The sequence below is a fragment of the Triticum aestivum genome, chromosome 5A (genome assembly GCF_018294505.1).
Source record: "Triticum aestivum cultivar Chinese Spring chromosome 5A, IWGSC CS RefSeq v2.1, whole genome shotgun sequence".
Taxonomy (NCBI): domain Eukaryota; kingdom Viridiplantae; phylum Streptophyta; class Magnoliopsida; order Poales; family Poaceae; genus Triticum; species Triticum aestivum.
The window spans coordinates 29,866,351-29,878,191 of record NC_057806.1 but is presented as its reverse complement, the minus strand read 5'-3'; the positions used below and the strand labels follow the sequence as shown (position 1 = coordinate 29,878,191).

At 44.9% G+C, this 11,841-nt stretch overlaps 1 protein-coding gene across 1 annotated transcript; it reads right to left on the bottom strand.

Moving 5' to 3' along the window:
- Window positions 1–577: 577 nt before the first annotated feature.
- Window positions 578–1,361, bottom strand: LOC123106414 (zinc finger protein 2). Its single transcript, XM_044528589.1, has one exon. It carries the CDS (start codon window positions 1,223–1,225, stop codon window positions 737–739), a length of 489 nt encoding a protein of 162 aa, XP_044384524.1. The 5' UTR covers window positions 1,226–1,361; the 3' UTR covers window positions 578–736.
- Between the last annotated feature and the right edge of the window lie 10,480 nt (window positions 1,362–11,841).

The window sequence follows — 11,841 nt, the reverse complement described above, 5'->3', positions numbered from 1 at the left end:
GATCAACTATGCATTAGGAAGAATGAACAAAACACAAATGCTTAGCTATAGCAATAGATGGGCTGTTGTTTCTCTTGCAAAATATAAATTGTACAATCATTTACACCACAACACCAAATGGCCTCGACAACGGACTTATGGCCATCGGTTCCTTTTTTTGTTTTTCGATTCTATAGAAAATTTGGGATTCTAGGGATGCTCAGGTCCTCCAGCACGACACTCACTCTTTGGCCTCTACCATTAGGAACATTGTTGCCGATTTCTCTCTTTGGACTTATAGACTAAAGAATCCAGGTCGTTGCCATGTCATGGTGGATTTAATACTACGTACCTCTTCTCACGCTCAAACATGCAACTGCCATCCATACATGGCCACCTTTGAGTATAGATCCTCTCCCCAGGTGATTATTAAAAAAACTATTTGAAGAAATTTTCAATATTATTTGCTGTAACATTGCACTACATTTGTTTGTTTTTTCATCTTTTTGGCACTCCCTTTTAAGGTTTTTTTTTTGTAGAACTTGGGAGAAACTGAAAACAACACTATATAGATGTCCGGCCGGCGCCTAGTCGGCAATGGAACAACTACTTGTTTATTATCATCAATTGCACGCTCGGTACAATCAGGTACACTCATTAACCAAGTACCCACCACTACTAAAAGGGGAGAAGAGAAAGAGAGGAAAATAATAACAATAATAACAATAATAACAAGGAAAAGGACAGAGCTAGGTAGCTAGAGCTTGAGGTTAAGGTCGACCTTCCTCGTCTGTTGCTGCTTCTTGTCGCCGTCCTGGTCGCGCCACCAGCTGCCCCCCGGCGAGCCGCCGTCGGCGACGTGGGGGTACCCCTGGTGCTGGCAGGAGTGGGAGACCTGGATGGGGTACATCGTCTGGTGGTTGCTGGGAGCGGCTGAGTTGGTGTTGATGGGGGTGGTGTAGAGGTGCGCGTTCCAGCCGATGTTCCTCTCCTTCTTGTGCGCGTTCTGGTGCCCGCCTAGCGCCTGCGACTTGAGGAACTTCTTGTTGCAGAAGAGGCAGGGGAACAGCCTCACGCCACCACGACCACCATTGCCACTGCGACTGCCATTGCCACCGCCGGATGAAGCAGCCGGAGGAGACGACGGTGACGCCGGCCACGGCGTGTGAGCGAGCGTCAGCGACAGGTCGACGGCGTCCATATCCTCGTCGTCGTCCGTGAAGGCGGGAGGTGGCGGAGCCGCCATTCTTTAGAGAACAAAGGAGATCGAATGCTTTTGATTCAGACTCTGGCTCTCTTGGTGCCAATTCTGTAAATCAAGCCTTTACTACTACTAAGTAGCTGCTGGTGAGGTGAGCTCTGCTTGGGTGTGTGTGTGTGTGTTTATAGGACGGGGCATAAAAGGGAAGCGGACCACGTCCTAAATCTGGGAGAGTTGCATTATTGCCGGGGTGGGTCACCATGGCTGTAGCTGCGGAGGAAGACGACATCCAAGTTGGGTGCCTACTACTGCTGCCCTCACCCTGAAGGAACTGAACCAACATAATTGCTACAGAGATCACATATATAGTTGGTACCTAGTACGTACTAGTGATCAATATCATATAGTCTATGTGTTCGTTGTTGTAGCTTTTGGAATATGACCATCCTTATCTATGAAAAAATGGGTTATGGTTTCATATTATTGACTACAAGGAATGCAACAGACAGAACAAAATGTTTTGGTAGGTCCTAGCATCGGCCATCGAGGCAGATACCCTAGAGCCACCCCCCCCCCCTCCCCGCCCCCTTTATTTTGTGGCATTGATGAAGGAAACGGTGAGGCCCTCGACACTCCACGGCTTGCAGGGAGGGCTTTGAAAACTGAAGCGGCGGAGAGGGAGGAGAGGGTCGTGTCCGATGGCGGGCGGTGTGTGCTAGTGTTGCGCTGATAGCAATAGGCGTGAGTCACAGCGTGCAAGGCCCCCCACTATTTTTCGGTGGCAGATCGATGCAGTCCCCGACCTAGACTTCTAGCCCCATCCTACACGTTATGAATTCTAGTGACTTCTTACTTACTAGCAGGGCTGGTCCTGACATTTTGGGGGTCCGGGGCGAAAGTAAAACCTGGGGCCTTTTATTATAAACCTAAAAAATGAGTTTTTTCCTCGGCTCTTGAATATCCGAAAAATATATGTATGTTTAGGTAAATTAACAAGCATAACTTGGATTCTCCTCTTAATTTGAACTCCAAAGCACTCATATACAAATTTCTAGGCTATAAATCTCGATCGACTTTACCAAATCAAGAAACCAAGCAAATCAGGATGTTCAACTGAAAGTTATCTACCTATTTCATGTTGTAATCAAAAGGTGGTTATGCCTGCAAATAGACTAGTTCTTGCGAAATAGAAATCTGCTAAAATTTGAAGAAAAAAATCTACTAAACTTTGAAAGTACTTGTACAACAACACTGTCCTAATGATACCTCAACAAACACTACCCGTTACGGATTCTAGTGACTTCTTACTTACTGACAGAGACAAAGCTAGAGAAAAAGTTTGATGAGGTCATATCAAGTGGGGTTGTCTTGTATAAATCAATAGTTATTAGTACTAAGTGAGTGAAGGATTTCCTAACTACATTGGGGTTAACTGACCCCCAATGCCAACAATGTAGCTCCGGGCCTGTTTGCTGGATCTGGATGTTGGTTCAGTGGGATAGGTTTCAGAACTTTCGACCGGGAGACTTCATTTGCGGGTCGCGGTGTACTCCTAGGGAAATGCCAAGTAGTAGCGCTAGTTTTTGGGCTAGCAGTAGCGCGGGGGACCACGCTACTGCTACGACGCTACAAGTAAAGGGTAGCAATACCATTGGTTCACCCGCGCTACTGCTATACCTACTTAGTAGTAGCGCTTTATTAAGACCGCGCTATTGGTAGTTACTAGCAGTGCTGCTCTACCCGTGCTACTACTATTATTACGTATTTTATTTCTTTTTTACTTTATGTCGTATTCATAGATCATTATACAAGTTTTCATACAGTAGCAATTTAGAGATTGTTATTACATCATAATAAGTTATTATGTCACTGGGTGAAAGAACCGTGGATTAGTTTCAAGTGGATGGATCCAAAGTGACCCAAGTCATGGATCCATTATGTCGAGACGCTCCGGGCAACGCCCCACCCCCCCCCCCCACACACACACACACATACACACATTCACACAAGGATGTGATGTTGAGGTCCATCTGTTACCCCCTCTCACTGTTCCTGGGTGAAAAATCCTAAATCCCTAGGATTGGGCGGCGGCGATGCTCCAACTTATTTACCTCTTTGGAGGCACCGCCGTGTGGGTAGTGATACATCCTAGATGTAGCAATAATTTTTGAAGTTCCCATGTTACTATCTTATCAAGCTATGCGAAGTTTTATATTCATTTGGACTAACGTACTAATAAAGTGCTAGAAAGGCCAATTGCATGCTTTAGGTTTATGATTTCAGAAAATATCCCGAACTCCGAAAATATATGCAAAAACACCATTACTTTGCCAGATCATGAAAACATGCATGGGGGGGGGGGGGGGTACTAGATGAGTTATACTGGATGGCCTACCCTGCTGGTGCACCCTAGGCTTAGGGTGGGCTGAGAGGACGTGTAGGCCCCATACAATTTTGTAAGGGTCGCCTTTCTAGCACAAGTTTGCATGTGAAGTTTTATAACCACCATACATTTTGTAGGTTTAGATTTTTCGGAGTTATGGATCTTTGGATAATTAAGATCTGATGACTGTAGACATATTTGAGCATCCAGAAAAGGCTCCCAGGAAAGTTATATATGATCATGAGAGAACATCTCGCCCTGTCCACGGTCGTATCCACAAAAACCAGAGGGGAACACTTCTCCGACTAGGGAGAGGCCAGGGAAGAAGGAGGAGGAGAGGGGGATCACTTTGCTTCCTCTTCTGGCAGCGCTGAAATGCTGATGGAACTGGTATCACGGCCATCATCGTCACCACAATATCCTTCGTCAAAATCTTCCTTTGTCCATTAGCTTCATCCTCTATAAACCTTTGTAATTCTTTGGCAAACATGATATCGTGTGCTATAAATTTTTCTCCATGATTTATTACAACCGTGTCAGTACCAGAAACTGGAATATCTCCATGTGCCCAAAACCCTAATATGAAGATTATGTCTATGCTTGAGTAGTAACTTCTTGTATGAAATTAGTAAAATAGTATGAAAATTTGTTGCACACACGATATGTTGATTTCTATGATATCCTTTGTGACTTTTGTATGAGCGCATACATATATTAGGGGGCACATAGGGTTTGCAATGTGTCATGGTGAAGGATGGAGGGGATGCAATAGTGATATAATACAAAATCCAAGTAATTCAGAGTTATATCATATGAGAGTATGGGGACCCTAGATCTTAGTTATGGTCGGGTTTTACCTTAACAACTTCAAATATTTGCATATTGCTTGTTGGGGGTTCAATCGTAAGAACATTTGAGTCAGTGGTTTTGCAACATGTAAGCTTAGCCTCTAATTAACCTAGAAATAAACATGAGCTTCACTTATGGTGGGAACAGACATAATGCCTTGCTTGTCCAGGTTGTGAGAGTATTTTGAGGTGAGATTGGGAAGAGATCACATAAGTAGAACATTGAGATGCATCTTTTACATTATCTTTAGACTTTGCCAAATATATAAAAGATACAACCACTTTAATTATCACAAAATAATCAATTCTAAGAACACTTGTTCCAATTGGATACCACTACTTCCTTCAAAACCACCACACACTCACTCTCTTTAATTTACTTGCATCATTTGCTTTTAACACCTAACTTTAGTTTGCTTGTCTTCACAAAACAACATGCATCTATCAATTTGACTTCAGTAAAGTAGAGGCTGAAATTGCATAGAAGGTTGTGTAACTAACATACATAACTTGATAGAATAAGAGGCCTACCTATTTGCTTCTGCGGGATTCAACACTCAATACTTTCACATCCGTAATAGGGAAGTGTTATAATTATCCCTTGCACTTGAGGATAATCTGGTAGTGGTGCCTTGTGACATGGGTCCATGGAGTGTCAGATCTTGCTCGGCTCATTGTGCTCTTCTTCCATAGGCGTTCCTTGTTCGGTGGGTTGACACCCTCGATTTTTGGCAAGAGGGGATAGAGTTCCGACAGAGACTGGACGATGATGTTGAGGGCCGGTGGTTTATGAGAGCTCCTACCCGTCACGATGGCAATGTTGTCATATATTTATGCCACGTTATTTTGGCTCTCTCGGCCTAAATATTGGATCTTGTTGGGTGGTTTGTGCCAAAGGTGGCGTCGGTGTATGTGGGTAGCTTGGTGACGTGATCATGCTCCAAATTCTCTCCATTGGCGACATGTTCATGCGTGCTCTCGGGTGAGCTGGGAGCTCGTGAAAGCTATTCTTTCTCCGGTGGCATGCCTCCCTATGAGACACAACTTCTTCTCTTGTATGATTGCGAGCGTGCATGAGGATCTCAACATTGAAGCTGCACTTAGTTTTATTTTTGCCATTTGCTTTCGTTGTTAGCTGAATTCTTCAACACTTTATATCTACCATTTGGGGCTTTATTAATTTGAAATCAGGCATTATGCATATGACTTAAAAGTAATGCAATGCAGTGCACACATCACTCTAGATCGTAAGAGCATTAGGAGAGATGACAGCATAACAGATTTTTGAGAGACCAGAAGAAGAACAGAACTTGAGTAATACACATTTGAGAGGCCAAAAGGAGAGTAAAACGTGATAGCCTATTGAAGTTTATATGGGAAAAAAAGCTAAACTGGGCCAATAGTCCAGGAGCAAAAGTCGGCCTATTCCAAAAAGGAGTAGAAGAAAAATAAAGTTCTTTGTGTGGATCCTATAAGTGAAAGCATGCTCAAGTATTCTTACTAGGGAGGTTTTCTCCCATCATGCTGTAGTATTCGAATAGGACCTTGTACGTCCTAGGCTACACCTTTTCATTTCTATATTGTTTGCCAGTAGTCTTTATTTTCTATTGCTGTATAATGTTGTATTTTAAAACCTTTTTGGGGTATTTGTTGGCAGTGTGCATTTTATTATGCAGAGGCTGGATATTCACTCATTTTGGTTTATCAAGTTGAACTCAATATAACGTGTGAATGAAAGTACCATTTATCCTCTAATTTTGTTAATCAAGAAATAGCTAGGAAGACAGATGATGCTGGGGGGAAACGAAAGGTGAAGGACGTATGCGATAAAGGGAGAACATAGTAGCTGGTTTGGCCCGGAAGAGTTACCTGCTTTCAAATCCATGTCCATGTCCATTGCCAGCCTTTGATTAGTCAAGGGAACAACAGAACATGTGCGACCGTGCAGACGTATGTCGGCACATAATAGGGAACCTGAACAGGAGCCTCTTCCCCCTCCTTCAGGTAAACACCAACAAATCCATGTTAAAGAACAGTACTTTTTTCGTAAAAAATATAAGAGTGTTTAGATCACTAAATTTCTTTACAGAGGGAGCATTTTTTTTCTAGATTTCTGCAGAAAGGGAATTGAGCTACCCTATTTGAAATTCTGCAAGATCGATCTTTCTCAGTGAAATTCTTCAACATCTCTCTCAATGAAATTCTGCATGATTTCTGTAAGTTGCTGAGTCCAAAAGACTAAAAAACAGAGCTTTGCGTTGAGGTTGAGTTGGTTTGGGTTACTGGGGCGTTGGGGGGTTTTGAGTGGGAGATAATCACATGGATAGGTGCGTCGTAGATGGATAGACGCGAGATGAAGATGATATGGATGAAGAGGCGGGCAGTAGTACATTTGAGGGTGCACTAGATGATTGAGGCAGAGAGAGGCAGTACAACAACACATGGATGACCTATACTTTGTCTGCTCGTCTCTATCTTAGTTTACTCCTCCCCTCACATGGGTCAACTGCGGCCGCTGCTGCTGTCACAAACTTTTCAGTGCAGTGTGATGCGTGATGCTAACAAGCAGTGGCAGAAAAGAATGAGAGATGCTCATGGCTTCTCTCTTTTCCTTCAAAAGAGGAAAAGTGGAGGAGAGCTTTCAATATTTCAACAACTCGCTTCATGGTATGACCTAACAACTCTTTATGTAGAGACAGTCGGACGCCCTATATCCGTCTCATATGTCCGGGTAAGCCATCCGGTCACTGCCCGGTCACAAAATACTGACCCATCAGAGCTCTCAAACGGGTCTCAAATGACCGGACTGATCGACATCCTTCATATCAGTCCTAAATGTAGGGTTGATATGAGGATATCCGGGCAAGCCTAGCCCACCACCGATCCCACAGATGTCTCAAAAAAAAAACCCCGTCGGGCTTATCGCTCCGAGATAATAGCTCACTCACTCTCCTCTCTCGCTCCGTCCTCTCCTCTCCCCGCACTGATTCCAATCGAATCCAGCGCAATGTCGAGCTCCGGCAGCCGCTCCGACGACAAGTTGGATCCAGAGTATGAGCTTGACCTCTGCATCGCCTTGGAGCGGTCCAATATGAAGATGGCGGGGGGGGGGGGGGGGGGGCAGCTCTGGATCTGCAGTCTCGCCGCAGCCGCAGCTTCCCCGTTGGCGCAGGCCCTTCCCGGCCCGAGGGCAGCTCCGACAGGGGCCTGCGCAACCCGTGCCTCCCCTATGCCGTCCCCTGGCCCCGCCGGCTGCTCCTCATGGGCAGCGGTGGGTGCTTGTGCCCGCCCTGCCGGCCCGAACGCGCACGCTGGAGTCGGAGGCGTGCGCCGCCTGCCGCGAGAGGCAGCGGGCAAGGGAGAGGGACGCTGCAAAGAGCTCTGTCCGCCGCCGCCGGGTACCATCTGAGCCCGACGAGGACGCGCGGATCCTCTCGTGGGTCTACCGTCGGTCGCTTACGACGGCGGAGACGGACGCTCGGCGGCTCCGCCGGAAAAACATGAAGGCTCTCCGGCTTGCCATCGAGCAGTCCGAGCGGGAGACGAAGGAGAAGGCGACGGAGGCGGCTCGGCTGGCCAAGCTCAGGCACCAGCAGGACCGAGCCGTCTATTCACGCTGAGTGTCCGTCTTTGTCGAATTTGTCAAGTCCGGTTGTAGATGCTCTAACCCTGGCTTAGTATATCTCAAGAAAACGAATATCAGCTTGGGCTCAAACTGTCGCAGACATGGACATCAGATCAAGTTGAGAAGGGTTGATAGATTGCCCAACTCACTAAAGAGGGGGATATACTCTCTTTCTTTTTAACCCTCCCTGATCAATCATGTCGTCAGTCGTCTATTCGCGCTGATCCAGCCAAGATCCTGTCTCAGAGCAAGCCAAGCCGCACGTCACTTCATGCCGCTTACAGTTACAGTCGCCGCCCTACACTCTTCAGTCTTGCTCAGGGATCCAATTCCCGGACAGTTTCGTTGCCTGGCGCCGGCCGGCCGGGGTCCGTCACCGGAAACGGTGTCTCGATCTGCATACACTGGTCCTGAACAACAATGCATGCATGAACACCGACTAATCTTTGGCGTAAGCGAGGACCGTATCACTGTCCATCGAACAGAAGTTGTGTACACACTGCTGTGGTTCCATCACTGCAAGGGCCATCCTCCACCAGCAGCTAATAATAAAGGAGGCGATCGATCGACCCCCATGCACGAATGATTTTGACGAGCTTTCAAGTGACTACGCAGGACAGACCTAGCTAACTCAGGTCCAGTTATGATGATTAACTCCGGAGGGCCATTCTTGTGGATCCACAGCAGACTGCACATGTGCTCTACTGCTCAACATCTCTTGCAGGCAGAGGTCGCAGGAGATTTCTGTAGCGAAGACACAAACACACAGATAAATAAATGACAGGGTATATGTAACAAGTACTCCTATATGGGTACTACCACTAAGCAGTAATCGTTTTCTACACCACCAATGTGGGTTAATTTTAGTCATATTTTTTGTATGACAAACTTTTGCACTAGATATATAGGCCTTCGATCAGCATCTGTGCACATGTGAGAACTTTTGGTGAACAACCGTGTGTGCTATGCACGTCAAAAACTGAATTCACCGTTGGCTGCTTGTTTGCACTCATGCAGATGATCAAATATCTACAGCAAAACGGAAAATACCTAAAAAACATATATCATCATATGGGGAGGATGAGGTAAATCATATATCATCAAAACTAATAAGATTGCATATCTATCTGCTCGTACCCTTTTGATGTTTTTCTTTCTCTCTGGTCGTCTGACTCTGGACTTGACTGGATCTGGGTCCTTTTGGACTCCTCTCTATGCAGAGACCTTTATATTTTTTTTACACTTTATTTACAAGTAGTAGGGGGCCCTCGCGTACTGTCCAAGAAAAAAAAATTCCTCCCAAGGTGTTTATCAATGTTAAAAGGTTGATTTGTATATATGACAATGATGTTCTTTTTTTTCTAAAAGCGTACGACAATGATGTGAAAACTTTGTTGTGATTTACTTTGACTCGACTAAGCAAACTACATGAAAGAATAAACCCTTTTATAAGGCTGGAAAAGCTTGGATCCTAGAACATTTTATTAAAACCAACCCCTCCAAGGCAACAAAACTAGTGAAGTTATAAAGGAAAACAAACACTGCTCTATGCTGATCTGTGCTCCTGCAGTACCCTCTCACAGTCGCCGGTACACAAGTAGTTGGGAGCAATGAACTTGGGACACTGGCTCTATGCTGGTCTGTGCTCCTGCAGGATAAGTCATCAATTCGGTGGACCAAACGATAGACATGCCATCTTAAACATGGTAAACATCAGTATGCACCATGACAAATGTCTGACTCAAGACGACGATTAAAAAATACTTTTCAAAAACAAACAAAAGGTCGTACAAGTTATATGAAATAAAATTCAACCAAAATGAGACTTACTCATTATTTCCGGCAATCAGTAATCTTCATTAATTCAGGTTTCTGGCTCGCAATAATAATAATAATAATAATAATAATAATAATAATAATAATAATAATAATTTAGGTTTCTTCAAAAAAGATAGAAAGGAAACAACAAAGATGATTTTAAGTTGATATATGTAGTGTGTTGTCAAGTTTTAAAAAGTTTAATTGTGTTAAGTGATTTTTGTTGTTTAACTGCAGCAATGTAATGAAGAAAGAAGGTTAACTAACATTCATCAACTAAGCACAATATCCCGGAACAAGGATTCATTTAGGCAATCTCAGAACAAAGATACACTACTAGGAAAATGCTTATACACAGTAGCTCAGTAGTAGCGCTGTAAAATAGTAAACGCTGCTGCTAATTAGCAGTAGCGCTTTTCCTGGCAGGCGCTACTAGTAACTCTATAGTAGTAGCGCTGGAAAACAAAAAGACGCTACTACTATGTGGGACCAGACGAGGCCATCGACGGTAGCTGGAGTTGTAGCGTTGTACATATACAAGCGCTACTACTAACAATTTAGTAGTAGCGCTTTATTTTACTGTGCCGCTATTGCTAATGGGCTCCACTTAGTAGTAGCGATTTTCCTGTAGAGCGCTACTACTAAGTCCCATAGCAGCAGCCGTTTTGCTAAGCAGCGCTACTACTAGTTGCGGCTGGTGCCACCTTTTCATTCCCTCCCCTCCTCTCCCCCACTTTGCCCTCTCTCCCCCTCCTTTCCCCTCTCCACTCTCCATCATTGTTGCTCTTCTTCTCTCTTCCTCCTACCTCTCTTCTCATTAATGACATCCCTCCTCCATAAATGGCCTCTCTCACACATTTCTCTGTTTCTCCTACACCTCTCTTCTCTACCCATTAATGCCACCCTCCACCATAACTCCCTCTCCATTAGTTAGCTAGCTAGATTCACCTCTCCTCCCCAACAACTAGATCTAGCTAGCTATTTAGCCATCCACATGCTCTCTAGATCGGTCTCTCTCATCATCTAATTAACCGTGTGCTCTCAATCGGTCTCTCTCGGGAGATATATAGGTGAGTAAAAAGTTATTCATTTCAAGAGTGAGAATATGTGTGTTTGGGATATATATGGAGAGATTTGTGCGAGTGACATGCCCTCGAGTTGCTTATGTTTTGCCGAAATGTCGATTTATTTCTGTTTCGGTGAATTTCGAGCAAACTAAATATCTCCTATTTTTAGGCAAGGTCATGCCAAAATTTTATATGACTTTGAAGCATGCATTATTTATTTTATAACCCTTTTACTTCTTATACCGTGCAGTCGGTCATGAAGGTGAGTGGATGGAACGTGGAGCGGTACATGCAATCCGCGGTGATGGACATGTATGCAAATAATCAGACTAAGATTAGATGTCCGTGTGCAAGATGCAAACAAGGAGTCCTTTTGGACCCTTTTGATCGTGGCACTTTGAAGGCGCACCTGCTGATGAATGGTTTCATGGATGTCTATACTCGGTGGGTAAGTGAAGAAGATGATGATGAGGAGGATGTCCACATGGCAAGGAATAATGACATGGCGGAGGGGCTAGACGAAGAGATGACCGATCGACACGAAGACGATGGCGCCGGACATGGCGGCGGGAAAGAGTCAGGAAATGACAGCTGTGGAGAAGATTCCGGACATGGTGAAGAAGAGTCCGGACATGGCAGAGAAGAGGCAGCAGTCAAGCCACAGTCTTCGACGCTACTAAGTGCAGTCATGCAGGACCCTCATGTTCGAGACCTCCTTCACAAGAGTACGACTAGCGAGAGAGCTACTTCTAGAGAGGAGACCAAGCTGGCGCAACTTGAAGTAGACTCGAAGACTCCATTGTATAACGGTTGCGATCCCGAGGTGACCCGATTGAGTTTCACGCTCGAACTTCTAAAGACGAAGGACAAAAACAAATGGACAGACAAAAGCCTCGATGAGCATTCGAAGTATCTACATA

Excerpts from the sequence above, each read along its gene's own strand:
- LOC123106414 (XM_044528589.1), bottom strand. The coding sequence starts at position 1,225 with ATGGCGGCTCCGCCACCTCCCGCCTTCACGGACGACGACGAGGATATG.